General features: G+C 49.8%; 1 protein-coding gene across 1 annotated transcript; it reads left to right on the plus strand.

Annotated features, from left to right (window-relative positions):
* Nucleotides 1–1,045: 1,045 nt before the first annotated feature.
* On the plus strand, nt 1,046–13,283 carry LOC124232155 (TBC1 domain family member 21). The gene is made up of 11 exons (XM_046649117.1): nt 1,046–1,105; nt 7,019–7,126; nt 7,267–7,370; nt 8,602–8,696; nt 9,175–9,285; nt 9,412–9,512; nt 10,469–10,565; nt 10,907–11,007; nt 12,027–12,143; nt 12,808–12,891; nt 13,251–13,283. Exons 1-11 carry the CDS (start codon nt 1,046–1,048, stop codon nt 13,281–13,283), a joined length of 1,011 nt encoding a protein of 336 aa, XP_046505073.1.
* Nucleotides 13,284–17,963: the final 4,680 nt, after the last annotated feature.

Genomic DNA, 17,963 nt, shown 5'->3' on the forward strand with positions numbered 1-17,963 from the left:
TTCCAACTCCAAGCTCCTGATTCCAATTTGGTTGATTTAGTTACTATCATCTCCTAATGACTAAGGATGCTTTAGACCAGATGGCTTTAATGGCCAGGACCTGAGTAGGAATGCAGGCGATGCTTAATTAAGGTGGAGAACTGGTGAGGCTGGAACCAAGAGGAGCCGATTCCTTGGATTCGGTCATCAAATACTGAGCACTTTCCAAGTGTCAGGAGGCCAGATTGGCAGTAGGAGGGGAAAGCACACAAGAATCAGACACTGACCGTGGCCTACAGGAATTCAGGTAGGAGGGGAGACTGGGCATGCAATACATACAGAGAGGAAAGTGAGATGAGACCTAAGGGAGCTTCATTTATTTTTCCCTTTAATTACATCATTCATTCGGTTGCTCGGGCACTGTCTTAAGTGCTCTGGGCATAAAGATAAATAAAACTGGTCTCTACCCCCAGAAGCTACTATTCAAATGCTGGATCTGAGTCACCCAGGGAGCTTTTCAAAATACAGTCCCCCGGTCCCAGTCCAGACGTGCTGATTCTGAGTCTCTGGAGGTGGCACCTGAGAAACCGGAAGCTCGGACTCCAGGTGTTCCCAGGTTTGAGCTCTGCTCTGGTGGGATAACGAGTGAAGGGAGCCCCGAGGAGGAAGAGCAGGGGCAGGGAGAAAGACTGCCTGTCCACTGCCCGCCTGATGAGCCTGGCACCCTGGCCTGCCTGTCCTCTGACCCCCACCTCCGCTGAACACCCTGCGTGCGCCGCAGTTCTTCTGGCTGACTGGTGGCTTCGTCTCCTTGGGTCCTGGGCACGTCTTACCTCTGAAGCTGAGTGTGCCCGTGTTCCAAGGTCATTGTGATGAGGGTTCTAGGGACCTTGTGACACACTGTTAGTGGCTCTGGTCAAGTGTGGGAGGTCAGGAGTGGCCCATTGTTCCTGGGAATGCACCTCATCTCCCAAAAAGAACATCACCTTCCCCTCCTAATTAGCATCGTTTAGGGCTCCAGGTGAGCTCCAGCCAGAGGCTACTTTGAAGACAGAGAGCAGGGGCCATGACCACCCTCTCCCCGGAAAACAGCATCTCTGCCAGGCGGTCAGCCTCCTTCATCCTGGTGCGTGTGCTTCAGCCCAAGTCCCGCCCTCCCCAGCCTCTGGTTAGGCTCATTTTCCCTTATTGGGTGGGAAGGACTAGGACCTTGAGGTGGCCTAGAAGGCGGAGCAGGGTAGGTCGTACTTTGGTCTCACTATCAGCACCAACAAGGGGGCTGGGAAGCCACGGGCCCCTTTCACCCTTCTCTCTAAGCCAGTGTTACCTTTTCGCTATATGTGACTTTCTAACTTCAGTGAGTTTTAGTTTTGCAAATTGACTCTTGAAGATGCTGATAAATTTTCCTTGGTGCTTTTGCCAACAATTTTGGTATGCTGCCACCAGGTGGCAGTAACGCTTTTGTTAGTAAGTGGTGCCAAGCCCAGTTAACAAGATTCATCTATTCATTAGAAGTCAGCCTCAGTCACAAAGATTTTCCACGTAGTATATTTTTCAAAATCATAATAACTATAATGACCTTAACCAATCTCAAGTGTCATTAATCATAGTGATTAGGAGAGTGATACATCAAAAAATCAGAAATGCAAAATGGGCACGTCTCTCCCTGAGTATTAAATGTTACTGTTTTATTGCAGACTATCACCAGGCCTTGATTTGAATTTTCTTTATGTCTTTCTTCATTTCTCTGAACTTAGAGAAAGATAATAATAAAATAACAAACTGTCACATAGCATTTATTATGTACAATGACTGTTCTAAATGCTCTATTTTTAGTCATTTATTCTCAGCACAACCCTATGAGGCGGATGATGTTTTTTTCTTCATTTTATAAATGACAAAATTGAGGCACAGAGACTAAGTAACTTGCCTGCAATCACACAGCTACTAAGTTACAGAGCTGGTACTTAGACCCAGGCAGGTGGGCTGTGGAGTCCGTTTTCTAAATCAGTGATTCTCAAAGTGTGGCGCCCAAATCTGCAGTATCAGCATCAACTGGAACTTGTAAGAAATGCAGATTCTTAGGCCCTAGATCTTCTGGGCCAGCAACTCTCGGGGGTAGGGCCCAGCGATCTGTGTTTTAAGCCCTCTGGGGGATTCTGACGTGCAGCTAGCTTTGAGAACCACTGGTATGTTTTTTTTGAGGAAGATTAGCCCTGAGCTAACATCTGCTGCCAATCCTCCTCTTTTTGCTGAGGAAGACTGGCTCTGAGCTGACAGCTATGCCCATCTTCCTCTACGTTATATGTGGGACGCCTACCACAGCCTGGCTTGCCAAGTGGTGCCATGTCCTCACCCGGGATCCGAACCGGCAAACCCCAGGCCGCCGAGAAGCGGAACGTGCGCACTTAACCACCGCACCACCAGGCCGGCCTGAGAACCACTGTTTTAAACCATTCTTTTGGTCACTGATGACACTCCCCCTGCACCTGGGTTGATAATAATCATCTGGGGGGACCTTTCGAGTGCACACAGGGACCCCCCTCCCGATTTTACTATGCCTGCCCTCCCTGGGCTCCCTCCCCCTCCCCCAGGCGAGGGGAGTGCGTCTGGTCCCTCAGGTGAACGAAGTGGAAACAAAATTGAGAACCTTAAGCACAGGCAACAGCCCTTCCCAGGCTTTGCTGAGGGCTTGTTGCTGTGAGAATTTGCAGCAGTGGCATCAGAAGCCCTCACAGAAAGTTTTCCTCATCTTCCAGTGGCTTCCCTATTTTACTAAAAATATTAGAGAAAATCTTTAACCCAACGATGCAGAAGGGGAAGGAGGGTGGGAGATGCAGACCCCCAGCAGCAGGAAGCTCTTAGACAGAGCGAGCCCCTTGCGGTTCCCGCTTCTGGCCTCCTTCTCCAGATGAGGCAAGGCTAAGGTTCCCCCAGGTTCGCTGGTGGGGAGCCCACCGTGAAGGTGGGAGATCTCCACACCTGCTCTCCCCAGCGGTGCTCTTCCCGGGAGACTAGCGAAGGAACTGCTGCAGAGCCAGAGGCCATCCAGCACTTCACAGGCTACGTGGTTCCCCCTCTGGGTACCAGCTCATTGTACCCACATGGTGAGGTAGGGCGTTCATAGGTCGGTGGAGCAAAGAATGGGGGAATATGGGAGGATGAAGATGGATTCGAGAGGCTATTGAGTTGACAATTGCCGTCACTTTGAAGGACCCCAGATACGGGTTCCATGGTTTCTGGCACAGACAGTGTGGGTGCACAGGGAGACGAGAGGGAGGGGCCTTCCATGTGGAAAATTTCCCTTTAGCCCCCTGCAGGTCAACAGGCTTCTGTACTTGCCCCTGGCTTGCAAGCAAATGTTTTAGATGTTCGTATGTGTGGCCTGTAGTTTGCTTAGGTTTGGGGAGACACAGGGAAGTGGTGTGGCTAGAGAAACAGAGTTTCCTGCAGGAGCAGGCAGTGACTTTTCCTAAATGAACTCAGCCCCGCAAAGAAGGCAGACGGCCAGCTGTGCATGTGGAGGTTTGGTAACACGGAACCTCTGACCCCCAGCTGATGCCTGCCTGCAGTGTTTCCATTCCTCTCCGCCTCGCCGCACCGACGCTGTATCTTTTATGATGGTGTGCTGTGCACATTACTTTGATTACTTTTCTACCCTTTCATTGTGTTTGACCTTTTTTCATATCTTTGTTCATCATTTATTTTTAATCTTTTTATGGCACTTGATTTTAAGGTATACCTTTTGTTAACAGCTTGTATAGATGCGTATTTTTTTTTATTCAAGCTGAAATCCTCACCTTTTACCCTCCCTGTGGCATGGCATTGGGGTTAAGCACCCTGACTCTTGCACCAAATAGCTCTAGGTTCAAATCTCAGCTCTGATGCTTGCTTTGTGACTTCAGATGCACTGATTAACCCTCCCACAGCCTCAGTTCCCAGGTCTGTGAAGCGATGTAATAACCACAACTACCGTATGGATGGCTGTGAAGATTAATTAAATGGTCAGCATCTATGAAGTGCTTAGAACAGGGCCTGGCACGTGATTGATGCTTTTAAGTGTTTACAACTAATAAGAGAATTTAATGCATTTATTTTCATAACTGATTTCTTTGGGTTTCTGTCAAGCTTATGCTTTTATTAATTTCTTGGTTTTTTGTATTATTTGCTTTTATTTTTTAAAATGAGTTAGAAGGAAAGTGTCCTGTTCCTATAAATCTAGCATTTTTAAAGTCACAAATAAAACAGTTTCTTCTGACTCCATCCTCAAATATGATAAATAAATTGAATTTGAGGTTAAAAATCTCCCCAAGGAAACTCCAGGCCTAGATGGCCTTACTGGTGAGTTGTATCAAACATTGAAGAACAAAATAGTAGCAATTCCACACAAACTCTTCTAAAAAACGGAAAAGCAAGAATGCATCCCTACTCATTCTGTGAGGTCAACATCACCCTAACACCAAAATCAAGGATATTACAAGACAAGAAAACTATAGATCAATATCTTTCATAAACATGGATGCAAAAATTCTTAATAAAATTTTAGCAAATAATATCCAGTGATGTATTGAAAGGATAATGTATCACCACCAAGTGAAGTTTATCCCAGGAATGCAAGGCTGATTTAACATTCAAAATACATTCAGTATAATTTACTAATGAAGTAAAAAGAGAAAAACCATATGATCATTTTAATAGATGCAGAAGATCATTTGGAAAAATCTGATATCCATTCCTTATAAAAACTCTCAGCAAACTAGGAATAGAAGGGAACTTCCTCCATCTGATAACGGGCAGCTGCGAAAAGCCTGCAGTTAACATTATTCTAAATTATGAAAGCCTGAGAGCTTTCCCTCTAGGACTGGGAACAAAGCAAAGATGTCTACTCTCACCACTTCTATTCAACATGGCACTTGAGGTTGTAGCCAGTGTATAAAACAAGAAAAAGAAATAAAAGACATCCAGCCTGGAAAGGAAGAAATTAAACTGCGTTTATTCGCAGATAACTTGATCATCTGTATCAGGGTTGGTCAGTATAGTAAGTATTTCAGTGTGCGTGCCATGCGTCTCTGTTGCTTTAGCTCTGAGTGAACGGGTGTGGCTGTGTGCCAATAAAACGGTATTCTAATCAACAGGTTGGAGATCAGATTTGGCCATGGGTGGTAGTTCCTGATCCTTTGCCTACATAATAAATCCCGTGGAATCCACAAAAAAAGCTCCCAGGACTAAAAAGTGAGGTTAGTAAGGTTGCAGGATACAAAATCAATATATAAAAATCCATTGTATTTCTGTATACTAGTAATGAACAATTGGAAGTTGAAATTTTAAAAAATAACACCTTTTATAATAGCATCCAAAAAATAAACATTTATGGGTAAATCTGACAAAATATGTGAATAACCTATACACTGAAAACTAAAAAATGTTGCTGAGAGAAATTAAAGATGACCTAAATAAATGGAGAAATATACTGTGTTCATAGGTCAGAAGACTCAATAGTATTATCAATTCTCCCCAAATTGATTTATAGAGTCAACGCCATCCCCATCAAAATCACAGCTATCTTTATCATAGAAATTGACCAATCGACTAAACTTCACATAGAAATGTATTGCTAAAGTTGATGCATTCCCTTTTATAATCAAGGATCCGGGGACCCAGCCCAGCTTCCCCAACCTCTTCTGCTTCCCGCCACGGTGCGCGCTGAGGGCTGCCGTCTCTGACTGGCTGTGGATTGGGAGAGTGTGATGGCCGTTAGAGGATTCAGGAGATAGAGCTTGTATGAGTTATTAAAGTGTATCGCTCAATCCATTGCTATCAAACATGGAGTGAACAGAAATTATCCCAAATTTGGGCCTTTGGACTCTTATTCTTAATTTCCGGTGCTGTTTGAACCTCTCAGAGCTTGCTACTCATGTGGTCAGCGGACCAGCAGCAGCAGCAATCCCCTGGGAGCTTGTTAGAAATGGGTCATCTTGGGCCCAACCCCAGACTTTCTGAGTCAGAATCTGCATTTTAAGAAGATCTTCAGGTGACACTTGTGCAAATTTAAATCTGAGTTGCACGTGTGCATATCCAGGTGTAGATTAATGGGAAGCTGGGAGGATGCGTATCAGACATACCAAGCTCTATCCGTCAGCGTAGCTTCACGTCTGCAATGGGGCATTTCCAGACGTTCCTCTCTCCAGTAGAAGAATTTTCTCGAATAGAGCTTCTGTTGGAACTCTACCTCCTCGTTATTGTTTTATGAGCATTTTAATCGCTTTGCATGCAGTGCGCTCGCTTACAGACATACCCTTATCTAAACCAGAAGCCGGTGCTCGTGAAGAACTGTTTTACTCTTCCAGGAAAGGTAAAATGGAGCTCATGAATGGGTTTAATTAGTGCTTATTTTATATTTTTCCATGATCAAAGTAGTATACATTATTATAGAAAAATGAGAAAATACAAAAAAAGGAAAAAAATTGCTTATAATCCTATTGCTCAAAGGTCATCACTTTTGTTTTTAGTGGGTTTTTTGGTGGGTTTTTTTTTCAGTCTTTTTTCTAACAATTATTTCTAGAGGTTAATTCACTATATAGCAGAGTATATAAGGTGCAGCTTTTGTAATATATAACAGAGATATACAGAGTATAATACATAGGAAGGATAGATGCTGAATACACAATCTTATATTCTGCTTTTTTCTAACATTTGTATTTTTACAGATTATTATTCATTCCTTGTAAGCATCATTTTATATGCCTCACAATATTCCATTGAGTATATAAACCATAGTGTACTTAACTATTCCCTTATTGCACAACATTTAGAGTGCTTGCATTTTTCATTTTGGTAAGTAATGTGCAATGAAAATTACTGTCCATATAGCATTTTTCTGTATATTTTAGTAATTTCTTCAGGATGTATTTCCAGAAATGAGTCAGAGGCTGTGAACTTTGAATCATATTGCAAAATCCAGAGTATATAATTTAAAAATCACACTTAAAAGAAAGGCCAAAGGTTCCTAGCAGAAGGCTGAAGTGGCTGTCCCTGGCAGGTGAAGAGAAAACCCCCCATTGACAAGACAGAATGGGATGGCTTCTTTGACGAGAATGGTCATTTGGCCAAGTCACGAGACTTCATTTGTGTTAACATCCTGGAAAGGGTATGGTCCCCAAGTTACCCTTGGCCTTGCCCTCGAACTGGGAGGCGTGGCTGGGCAAGGGGGCAGGCATGCCATTGGAAGGGGTCCTTTTGGCAGGCATCCAGAGGGCCATGACCTCTCACCTGCCACTTCTACCACAGGGTCTGCACCCCTTGGTGAGGACGGAAGCCTGGAAGTTCCTCACTGGCTACTACTCATGGCAGAGTTCCCAGGATGAGCGGCTCACAGTGGACAGCACAAGGAGGTAGAATGTTCCAGATGCTGTCAGGGGAGGGTGGGTAGCAGAGCAGGTGAGAGGGGGTGTCCACCCCAGCCTGGCAGGTTCAGTCTTCTTCTCACAAACAAACTTCTTTCTCTGAGAGACAAAGCCCCATGGTGCTCCCGACCCAGGCCCCACACACAGGCCGTGCCAGCGCCTTCCTCACCCTGCCCAGCTCCATTTCCCAGCCCCCACACTGCTGACACGGGCTTAATCCCAGCAGCTCCTCTCACCCCACCACAGGCCCACCCCATCCTTCCCTAGGGCCTGTGCCCCCTAATAGAGGTAGAGAAGATTCATGCACAGGGGCCAGCCAGAGAATAATCCAGGGCAATAGGGGATCAGAGGGCTCGGCTGAGGAGTCCTGAGAGCCCCAAGGGCCCATCTTTGTTAGTTTCCTGAGGCTGTTGTAACAAAGTACCACAAACCAGGCGTCTGACAACAGCAGAAATGTTCTCTCTTGGTTCTGGAGGCCAGAAGCCCAAAAGCTGGGTGCCGGCAGGGCCGCGCTCCCTGCGAAGGCACTATGTGAGGACACTTCCTTGCCTCCTCGAGGTTCTGGCGGCTCCTGGCATTCCCTGGGCTGTGGCTGCATTGCTCCAGTCTCTGCCTCTGTGGTCACATGGCCTTCTCCTCTTCTCCCTGTGTCTCTCCTGTGTGTGTCTTACAAGGACACTTGTCACTGGATTTAGGGCCCACCTGGACAATCCAGAATTATCTCATCTTGACATCTGCAAAGACCCTTTTGCCAGATAAGTTCACATTCATAGGTTCCAGGGGTTAGGGTGTGAACTTCTCTTTTAGGGGTCACCAGTCAGCCCACTACACCACCTAAGCATCTCTAAAGATGGGCACGAAACACTGCCTCAGCCAATCCTACCAATCCTGAGGCCTAGGGGCCAGCATCATCTCCGCTGTACACAGGAGGAAACTGAGGCTTCCAGAGGGAAAGTGCCATCCCCAGGGCTTGACCTTAGTTGCAGACACCCAGCTATTAAGTTGTGGAGCCAGGATTCAGGTGCTGCGGCGGGGACTGCACGGCCCATCTCCGCCCTGCACTGCAGGAGTCCGTTAGAGGACAGTGAGGGCTGGCGCAGCAGAGGTGAGGGAGCAGCAGAGGTGAGGGAGCAGTAGAGGTAGCGGGTGCAGCCCAGAGGCCCCGTGATGTGCCAGGAGGGGACGTCTGCCTCGTTCAGCCTCCATTCTGTTCTCACAGGAAGAATTACGAGGCCTTATGCCAGATGTACGAGAAGATTCAGCCCCTTCTGGAAAACCTGCACCGGAACTTCATAGAGACTCGGAATAACATCGGTGAGCAGAGTGGGGTGGGCAGGGCTGGGCAGAGGGGAGGGTAGGAAGCCATCTCTGCCCCCTCCCCAGTCATGTCGAGAGGGGGTGATTCCTGGGTTCCTGAAAGCTGCCTTGACATGCTCATCCACCCATCTCCACTGGGTGCCCCAAGACGCACAGCACTGTGTATCCCTGGGTGCTTGCTGTTCCTTCTGGTTTGTCTTCGTCTTTTCCCCCCTTGGCCTTGAACTAGGTTGGATTTGAATTGGACGAGGAGGGGAGGCATTCCTGGCCTGGCCAAAGATTTGGAGGTGGGAAAAAACCCAGGTAGCTCACAGTGTGGTGAGGGGTAGAGCCTGGTGGGCTGATGCACCTTTCACAGCTCCCTTCTCAGGAGGCTCTGGGTCCTATTTCTGGGGTGGGAAGAATAAACTCACCCATGGACCCCTGTGCAGGAGGGGATCTGGTGCCACCCACCTGTCCCTTGCTCCCAACCTAGCATATGACATCCAGAAGCTCTACGACAAAGACCCCCTGGGCAACATCCTTATCGACAAGAAGAAGCTAGAGAAGATCCTGCTCCTGAGTTATGTCTGCAACACCCAGGCAGGTGCGCCACGGGCTGAGTCTCCCCTCAGCCCTCTCTTCTCAATTCCTTCCCGGAAGTCCTTCCCTGCCCGAGCCAGGCTCCGCCCCTCCCACCAGGCCCCTCCTCACTGGCCCCTCTCCACCCCAGAGTACCAGCAGGGCTTCCATGAGATGGTGATGCTTTTCCAGCTGATGGTAGAACATGACCATGAGACCTTCTGGCTTTTCCAGTTCTTCCTTCAGAAAACGGTGAGAGTTGGGCCTTGCTCAGGGGACCCCGCCCCTTCCCCTTGAGATTAGGCAGGCATTGGCAGCCCCAGTTATTTCCTCCAACCCTGAAACAGCCCTCTGGACCCAGAGGAGCCTAAGATGGCAATGCCAGCCCCAGTAGGTGTGTTCTAAGGGGGAGGGGGCAGGCATTGGAGTTGAGAAGCAGGGTGGAAACATGCTCTCACCAGACCTTGAAAGAGCATGGCTGGCCAGGCCTGGAGATGGCACGTTCTCCTGACATTCCCTTCCCAAAATGCAGCTCTGCTCCCACAAATCCTCCATGGCTCCCCATGGCCTCCAAAATAAAATCCAATAACCTTAGCCAGGTATTCAAGGCCTCCATCTTCAGTCTTGTCTCTCTCTGCTCCCTTCACACGACCTGCACTCCAAGCATACCAGGACTCGGTATTTCCCAGGTGTAACCCATACTGTCCAGGTTGAGGGCTTTTGAAGTTGCTGCTCCCTTGAACACCCTCCCTGTAAAGCCTTTCCTCATGATCTGTCAGAGGCTGCCCAGAACCCACCCTCATCCCTTTCTCTATCCCGGCAACAATGTGTTCACTGCTTTTTCCTTGTCCTGATTGGTTCTAACCCATGTATGTGTGTGGAGGAGTAATTGGACTCACTGCATTGTGAACCACACCTAAGACATCTCTGCACCCCTGCCACACACACACACACACACACACATACACATTCACAACACAGATGCACACACATATACAAACACACACTGCACACACAGATCACAAGGACATAGACACGATGTGTGCATGGACATACACACACATACACCCAGACTCAGACAGCCATGGGCTGGGCCCAGAGCCAGACACACACAGGGCCTCCAGAATTGGGGAATTGGTGAAGCAGGCCTCTCTTCTGGTGCCTTCGAGCCTAGAAGGTCTTGGTTTCCATCCCCACATCTTCCGCAGGAGCACAGCTGTGTCATTAACATTGGGGTGGGCAAGAACCTAGACATGCTCAACAACCTGATCAACTTCCTGGACCCCATGTTTGCTGAGCACCTAAGTGAGTGGACCCCCTCCTGCCCCGATACACCCCTCACCCGGGGCAGACAGGGGCAGTGGCGATGCCCAGTCACAGGGAGAGGGAGCAGGGTCGTTCGATCTTCTCTCCAGGCCCTGGGAAGAGGGTACATCTGGATGGGATGGGAGTCTGAGCAGCTGAAAATCCACCCTAAACAGTCTCCAAGGGCAGCTGGCAAGTTGACAGCCAGGTGTTCTGCACTTCCCAAGTGTGTCTGCAGGCTCTGTCGTTGCCTCGCTGTGTGTTTTTGCTTCATGGTGCATGCCATCCCCTGTTTTCCCTGAGCACAGCCTCGGGCTGGCACCCCGCTTCTCTCCCCACAGAAGGGAAGGGTGCGGGGGCCGTGCAGTCCCTCTTCCCCTGGTTCTGCCTCTGCTTCCAGCGAGCCTTCAAGTCCTTCGACGACGTCTGGAGGCTCTGGGAGGTGAGGCACTCCTCTGGAGACAGAAGGGAGAGGCCCCTCACACAGGTGGTGGGAAGCCCTTTTCCTGGCCTCCCCTTCACCACTGTCTGGATGGAGTTCAGTAGCTTGGGGTTCATCGGGCCAGTGACCCTGCTCCTCCTTGTTAGAAGAGGCCAGAGTACTATTCATCCAGTCCCACCCACCATACCTTCTCAGGGCAGGAGGGGTGGGGGCCTCACACCTGTGCCTATGGAAGCCTGGCCTGCCATCAGCTCTCCTGCTGTCCTGGCCTCACTCTGCTCTCACTTACCCAGCTGCCCCGCCTCCCGAGTGCCAGCTCCTTGCTGAGTCCTCACTCCTGAAGAATGCGGGGCCCCCAAGGACACGTCACACCTGCAGTCCTTGGATCACAGTCCCCAAGGCCATCAGCAGATGAACCTCCCCAGGAATATGCCCACCACCTGTCACTGCCCGGCCCATGGCCTCCACTGCCTGCAGGATCCCACCCAATGTTCAGCCTGGCATTCAGTGCCCCACGAGTTGACTCCCACCTGCCTCATGCCTCCTTCCTGGCCTCTGGTCTCCACGCCCTACTCCATGAGCACCCCAAGCCTTTGGCGGCACCCTTGGATTGTTGATGTCCCATCCACCGCTGCTTTGCCCAAGCTCCACTCGAATGCTACAGTTACCCAGTCTTTCTCTCTCCCTCTCCTCTCTCTCCTCTCCCCTCCTCCTCCCTCTCCCTCCCTCCCTCTTCCCCTACCTCCTTCCCTCCCTCATTCTCTCTCCTCCTCTTCCTTCCCTCTATCTAATGAGTTCCCTGAAGCCTTTTTCTCTGAGTCCCCCGTAGCCAGCACAATGCCTAGAAGCCCAGAGGTAGCTGTGAGCACTTGCCTGAAAGAATGAATGAATGAGCATGTCAGCAGCAAGGCCCAGGTGCGGCTGACCCCAGCATGTTGTTGGTGGGTCCCTCACCATCCTAAGGGCGTCTGCAGTCCCAGGCCATAGGGCCCAGGCTGAGACCCGCCCGCCACCTGCAGGTGCTGCTGACAGGGAAGCCCTGCAGGAACTTCCAGGTGCTGGTGGCCTACAGCCTGCTGCAGATGGTGCGCGGGCAGGTGCTGCAGGAGAGCATGACTGGCGACGCCATCCTCCTGGTGAGAGCACCATGGGCCGGGCCCAGCCCCATCAGCTCCTGGAGGCCCCCGACATCCCACACCATCCCTGGCCAAAGGCTCCTGGTTTGTGGGGTGCTGGGCTTCAGAGCCCTTTTTGCCCCTGGGCAGGAAGAGTGATGAGACCTGAGACTCCTGAGTGCTTTTATAGACTAGCCCGTTTAAGCCTCATGACAAGCCTGACACAGAGCGGTGACAACCATCATATCATCACCCCTGTTTTGCATATGAGGAAACTGAGGCCTTGAATGGTTCTTAACTATTAGGCTTGACAGCCTCACAGTTAACCCTTTGGCCCTAGGGTCCTCGGCAAAAGACCTAGAATTTTCCAACATTTCTAAAGAGGAGCTGAAGACTTTGTTCAAAGAAATCTTAGGTGGCACCCCAATTATAAGACAACTCCTCTTTAGAAGCCCCTGAGATACTCGGTGGAGCCCTGGGACTCGCTGGAGCCCACTATGAAAACTACGTCTATCTCCCCAAAATATAAAATTCCAGTGGGGAAATTTTAGGCACTGTGCCAGGCCGGTTGGGAAGAGATGGCGTGGCCCCAATGACTGCCGTGAGCAGCGGCCTTGTCCCCTTGAAGCATCGAGCTGCCCCCTGTGCCCCTGGAGACCTGCTTCCACCCCTCCTCCTGGCACAGGCCTGCAATAACCTCATCGACCTTGATGCCGACGAGCTGATCTCTGCAGCCTGCCTGGTTTATGCTGAGCTCATCCAGAAGGACGTAAGTTGTACTGAGTATTTGTCCTCCTTCTCTTTCTCCTCCAAGAAGCCTTCCCTGATTGCCCAAGCCCAGCCCATGGGAGGCATTTTCGGCTTCAGAGACGCAGTTTGTGCCACTTTCTCTGCCACCAACTCATGGCTCTGCGTGGTCTTCCCACTGTTTGTGTGTGCAACTCCTACCTCCCCGAGCAGACTGTGCGTCCTGAGGACACAGCCCTCACTCCTCATTACCAGTGGCTCTAGGTGCAGGGCTGGGCACCCAGGGGCTCAGAGAATGTCACTGGCTGGATGAACTGAAGAATGAGAGCAACAGACCAATGTCCATCCACCTCAACTTGCCAGAACCTTCCTTTACCCCAGGTTCCTCAGCCATTACAGGATTTCTTTCTCTGAGGACACCCGCAACAAACAGACACCCTCAACGGACAGGAATAAGGTGGTTCTTCGGCCATGAGGTCAGGATCAAGTCCACTGGGGTGTTGGGGTGAGGGTGTAGGTAATACAGCTGCAACAGAAACAGCCGTCTAGAGTCATGATTTGTGATGGGCCATGTGTCTCCTAGGGGGGCTCACACGGGCAGAGACAGGATGGTCCAGTGAGAAGAGAGACCTGGTGGGTGAAGAGAGAGATTGTGTGGGTTTGAGAGAGGGTGTCCGCTAGGAAGAGATTGTGTGGGTCAGCAGCTCTTCTGTGGCTGAGGGTTTCAAAGGCTATGGTGGTCCCACATCAGGAAGCAAATGATTAAGGTCATAACCAGCTTCCGGAGCTTTCCCACCTCCTGCGAGACAGCATTAAACCTGTCTAACAGGCTTGCTCAACTCCTGGGACTCAGGCCTGAGAGGAGGGCCTGACCCCAGGGCTTTGCCAGCCCCCCACAGCCCCCCTTACTCCCAGCACACTAAGCACGTGTTAGGTTGTTTTTCCAGAGCGTCCCAGCAGTCTGTGGAAGGACACACCCAAATCTCTGGCTAGCAGGTGGTTCCCCTCCTGGTTTCAAAGCCTTCCTCACAGGTGCACCTTCATTTCCCAGCCTGGAATGCCTCCTCAAACTAAACTACCTGTTGCGGCCTGGTTCAGTCTTGTTCAGCCTCTCTAGAGAATGCCATCTTTTCCCTGGCTGAGCAGTTCAGCATTTCTCTGGGGCAGAGGCTCATGCCACAATTCTCCCCAGACTATGCCACAGCCCCAAGCCCCCCGCCGCTGGGGGGCCCATGCTCTGAGGGGTACCCTGAGGGCAGACATGGAGATTGGCCAGAAGGCACTGAACTTACAGAGGGGCTGGGGCTAGCTGGGTGCCCCCACAGCTGCTCTGCAAGTGTGTACACCTGTATGCACATACACATGCACACACAGCCCTGTCCACTGGCTACATCTTTGTCAGAGGAAGCTGATGGATGGCAGGAGGGATCCACTGGTTTTGCTGTGGACCCTGGCCCTTAGGGATGAGGCACAACCATCCTTCTCACTCTTCAGCCAACCTCTCCTCCCTTTTGCTCCCATCCTGTCACTCTCAGTGGCTGTCACTCAAAAGGCGCTATGTCCCTGGTTAGTGTCTGTCTCCTTCCCCTCAGGTGACAATCTCCCATCCATGGCTGGCTCTGAGTCTCTCGGCTGCTGTGTCTCTGCTGGAGGGGGTGTTGCTGAAAAGCGAGTCCCTGTTGCCCACAACAGGGTCTTCTCTGTGTGGGGAAAGAGCCAGCATTTGCTGGGCAGGAAGACACATGCATAAATTCATGTACTGTGCTTCTCCTTTGGTTTATGTTCCTGAGACAGTTTATTTAAATAAAGTTTCCTGCGTGGAATACGGTTCTCGAAGAACAAAACTGTGTTTTCATTTTACCAAAGACCAGAGTAAAAGACATCTCGGTGAGCTGACTGTGGCCTTGGGAAGAGAAGAGTCCATGGAAATGTCAGCTGTGCATTTCTTAATGCTTCTTTTGGCCTGGTGGCATTAGTTAGCCTATGATTTTTGATTGGAACATATACAAAATGCCAAATATCTATCCCCAAACTAAAAAACTCAAGAACTTACCTTCTAGACCAACAGTTTTCAGGCTGGTTTTTAAAATCCTTGGTGCCGTATTGTTACACAATTGTTCCTAGGAGCCCAGTGGCTGAAGTTTGCCCAGGGAGCCCAGAGCCCTCCTCTCTGCGAGCCCCCTGACACCCATCCTTGAACCTCACATCGTTCCCTGTGGTACTTCCAAGGAACCTCTGGCCTGCTGGGAGCAGGTCTGAAAACCTCTGTTGGTCTTAAAGATGAGCTGGATTAAGTCTTAACACCAAATCGATCCAGGTTCAGATAAATTCCAGGTGATGTAGTGATGGAAGTAAAGATCTTAGAAGAACCAAACTTCTCTCAGCTCATTGGCAGCACTCCCAGCCAGTGGACTGGAGGTTAGGCTCTTCCCACCATGCTGCTGCGCATATCATGGAGCCAGCACAGGCTTCTCCTCACTTAGTTTATGACTTATATCACCCAGGGTTATTTTTTTCTAGTAAGGTCCAATCTGGAAATAGCACTATAAGAAGCACTAAAATCCTAGAGCCTAAGTTCCCTTTAGCTTAGGGACTGTGCTGGTCTAAATAACTTGTTAATTCAACACATATTTATTGAGTCTCTACTGTGAGCTGTCCACTGTCCAGGCACTGAGAATTCAACAGTGGGTGAAAGAGAGACACAATCCCTGTTTCTGTGACACTTAGAGTTGAGTGGGGACCAGATAATCACCCTGAAGGATGTATAATTGCGAATTTCCTTTTGTGCTCTGAAGGAAAGGAATATGGTTCTAGGAGAGATGATAACAACTAGTAGTGGTGGCAGTAATGTCGATATTGATGGTAGTGATGTCAGTGATAGTGGTTGTGATGATGGGTAGAAGGAGTTGTGATGTCAGTGAATGATAGTGGTAATGATGTCAGTGAGGACAGTAGTAGTAATGTCAGTGATGATGGTGATGGTGGTAATGGTGATGTCAGCAATAGTGTAGGTTTGGTGGTGGAGGTGGCAATGTAAGTTTTGGTGGTGATGATGGGGATGTCAATGGGGTTGGTGGTTATCAGTGATATTGGTGTCAATGATGTGGTATGGTTGGTGGCAGAGGTGTGATGCAGTGTGATGGTAGTGGAAGCAACTGGGGTGTCAGTGAGGTTGGTGGTTGGTGGTGAGGTTGCTGGTGTCAATGATGTAGTAGGCTTGGTGGTAAGGTGTGATGTTATTGATGACAGTGGAGGTGGTGGTTGTGGTGATATCAGTGGTTGCACCAGTGACAGAGGTGTGATATCAATTCTGGCAGTGGTGGAGATGAAGGTGTCAGTGGTGATGGTGGTGGTAGTGCTGACTTTCATTCAGTCAACAAAAGTCTACTGAGTACATATCTACAATGGCCATCTCTGTATTGATAGAGATGATGGTGTTGGGGGCGATAGTAATCATGGTGGAGATGAAAACACTGATAAATTCATTCTGGAAGAACTGGTACCTACCATACTTCCAACGAGCAAGACCTAAATATAATATTTTTAAATGAGTCATAGTGGCCATGAGCATAAAGATAAAGAAAATGGAAGCACCCAGGCCCTATCCAAGCTTTCCAAAGCTTGGTTCTGAGCCGAATACGAAAACTTGGATTGGCTGTGTCCCTTGTATGAGCTCACCCCACCTCGCCTCCTTTCACTCCTATTCCAAGCCTCTTTCCTGAAAGTCATTCATTTCCCCTTCTCTGGCCACCTTGAATGGCCTCATGCCCAATCTTTGTTCCTGTAGCCAAGATAACGACTCTCTACCCACTAGCAGCTTCACAGAGGCAGCATATATAAAGATCCATGTTCTCTAGGCCCCAGAGTCTGTGTTTCAGACTCAGAAGGAGAAAGGAAGTGGGCTCTGCACCTACCCTCAGGCCAGCCAGAAGTCCTGGGCTGAAGCCTCAGACCTTTATCTAGTGAGGGGGAAGGGCCCCTCCTAGCTGCAGGAAGAAGGACATAGCTAGGGGGAGGGGCCTCCACTGCCCAGGACCCAACCCCATTGGTGTGACTGGACTGGAGGTTGGAGCACTGGCCTCTCAAGATGGCAAGGGAGGAAGGAAGGAAGTGAAAATGAAGTGAAGGAAGAAAAAAGAAGTTTTAGAAAACTGGAGGAGGTAGTGAAATAGGAGGGAATGTGCAGTTTCTTCCTCAACTAAACTAAAGGTCGTCACTCACGTTAGGGACCATCAACAGAGCCATCAGTGTTGGTGGAACATGGCAAAGTGACAAATGGTACTGGTGTACTGGTCTTCAAGGCTGACGCTTCTCACTGATGTGTTTCTCAGACCACTCCACCATCCCAACCCCAACAGAAACGTGTGCACGCACACACGCTCCATCCACTCACACTGCAACCTTGGGGTATCCCTGATGGTTTTGTTGTTCAACCTCCTTGAGATATAACTATGTTGGAAATATCTCCTTTTTGTCTGCCTTTCAGAAAAAGGATGTTTAGCTCCATTTAGACCAAAGGAACTATCTACTCCTCCCACACTGCACTCCCCCCACACAGACACACTTCAATCTGTCACCACGTCCTGCTAGTTCTACTCCTACATAGACCAGTTGCTCGGTTCTGTAAGTCCTCAGGGAGGGAAGGTGGCCCTGACCATGTCCTCTGACCCTTTTCCCTCTGGATGGACGCAGGCCAGGGTCTGCAAGTCCAGAGCTCATCGGCGCTGGCGCCTGAGCTGCCTCCTTAATGCAGATGCCAGGAGGGGCTGTCCCAGCGCCGGAGCTCCTGCTACTGTCACCACCAACCCCACTGAGAAGACTCAGACCCCAGAATCCGGAGCTGCAGTCCCTACCCTAAAGGGCAAGCAGCAAGTCTTCTCCAATCCCACCCTCCCACTGACCACTTAACGGCCTAAAACCCCAGTGGGAGGGGACGGTGACATATGGAGTGGGCTGGAACTCCAGGAGCCAGGAATGAGGGCTCCGACCCTCACAATAACCACAGCTGCACTTGCTGAGTAGTCACTATGTCCTAAGCCCTGTGCTAAGCACTTCATAGGCTTTCTCTCCCTTAGTCCTCAAGTTCAGGAGACA

The sequence above is a fragment of the Equus quagga genome, chromosome 2 (genome assembly GCF_021613505.1).
Source record: "Equus quagga isolate Etosha38 chromosome 2, UCLA_HA_Equagga_1.0, whole genome shotgun sequence".
In the NCBI taxonomy this organism is placed as follows: domain Eukaryota; kingdom Metazoa; phylum Chordata; class Mammalia; order Perissodactyla; family Equidae; genus Equus; species Equus quagga.

What these genes read in the sequence shown, in the direction of transcription:
- LOC124232155 (XM_046649117.1), top strand. Translation starts at nt 1,046, where the DNA reads ATGACCACCCTCTCCCCGGAAAACAGCATCTCTGCCAGGCGGTCAGCC. An exon ending in GTGTTAACATCCTGGAAAGG is followed by an intron (nt 7,127 to 7,266) that starts GTATGGTCCCCA and finishes CTTCTACCACAG; the next exon opens with GGTCTGCACCCCTTGGTGAG. An exon ending in ACAGTGGACAGCACAAGGAG is followed by an intron (nt 7,371 to 8,601) that starts GTAGAATGTTCC and finishes CTGTTCTCACAG; the next exon opens with GAAGAATTACGAGGCCTTAT.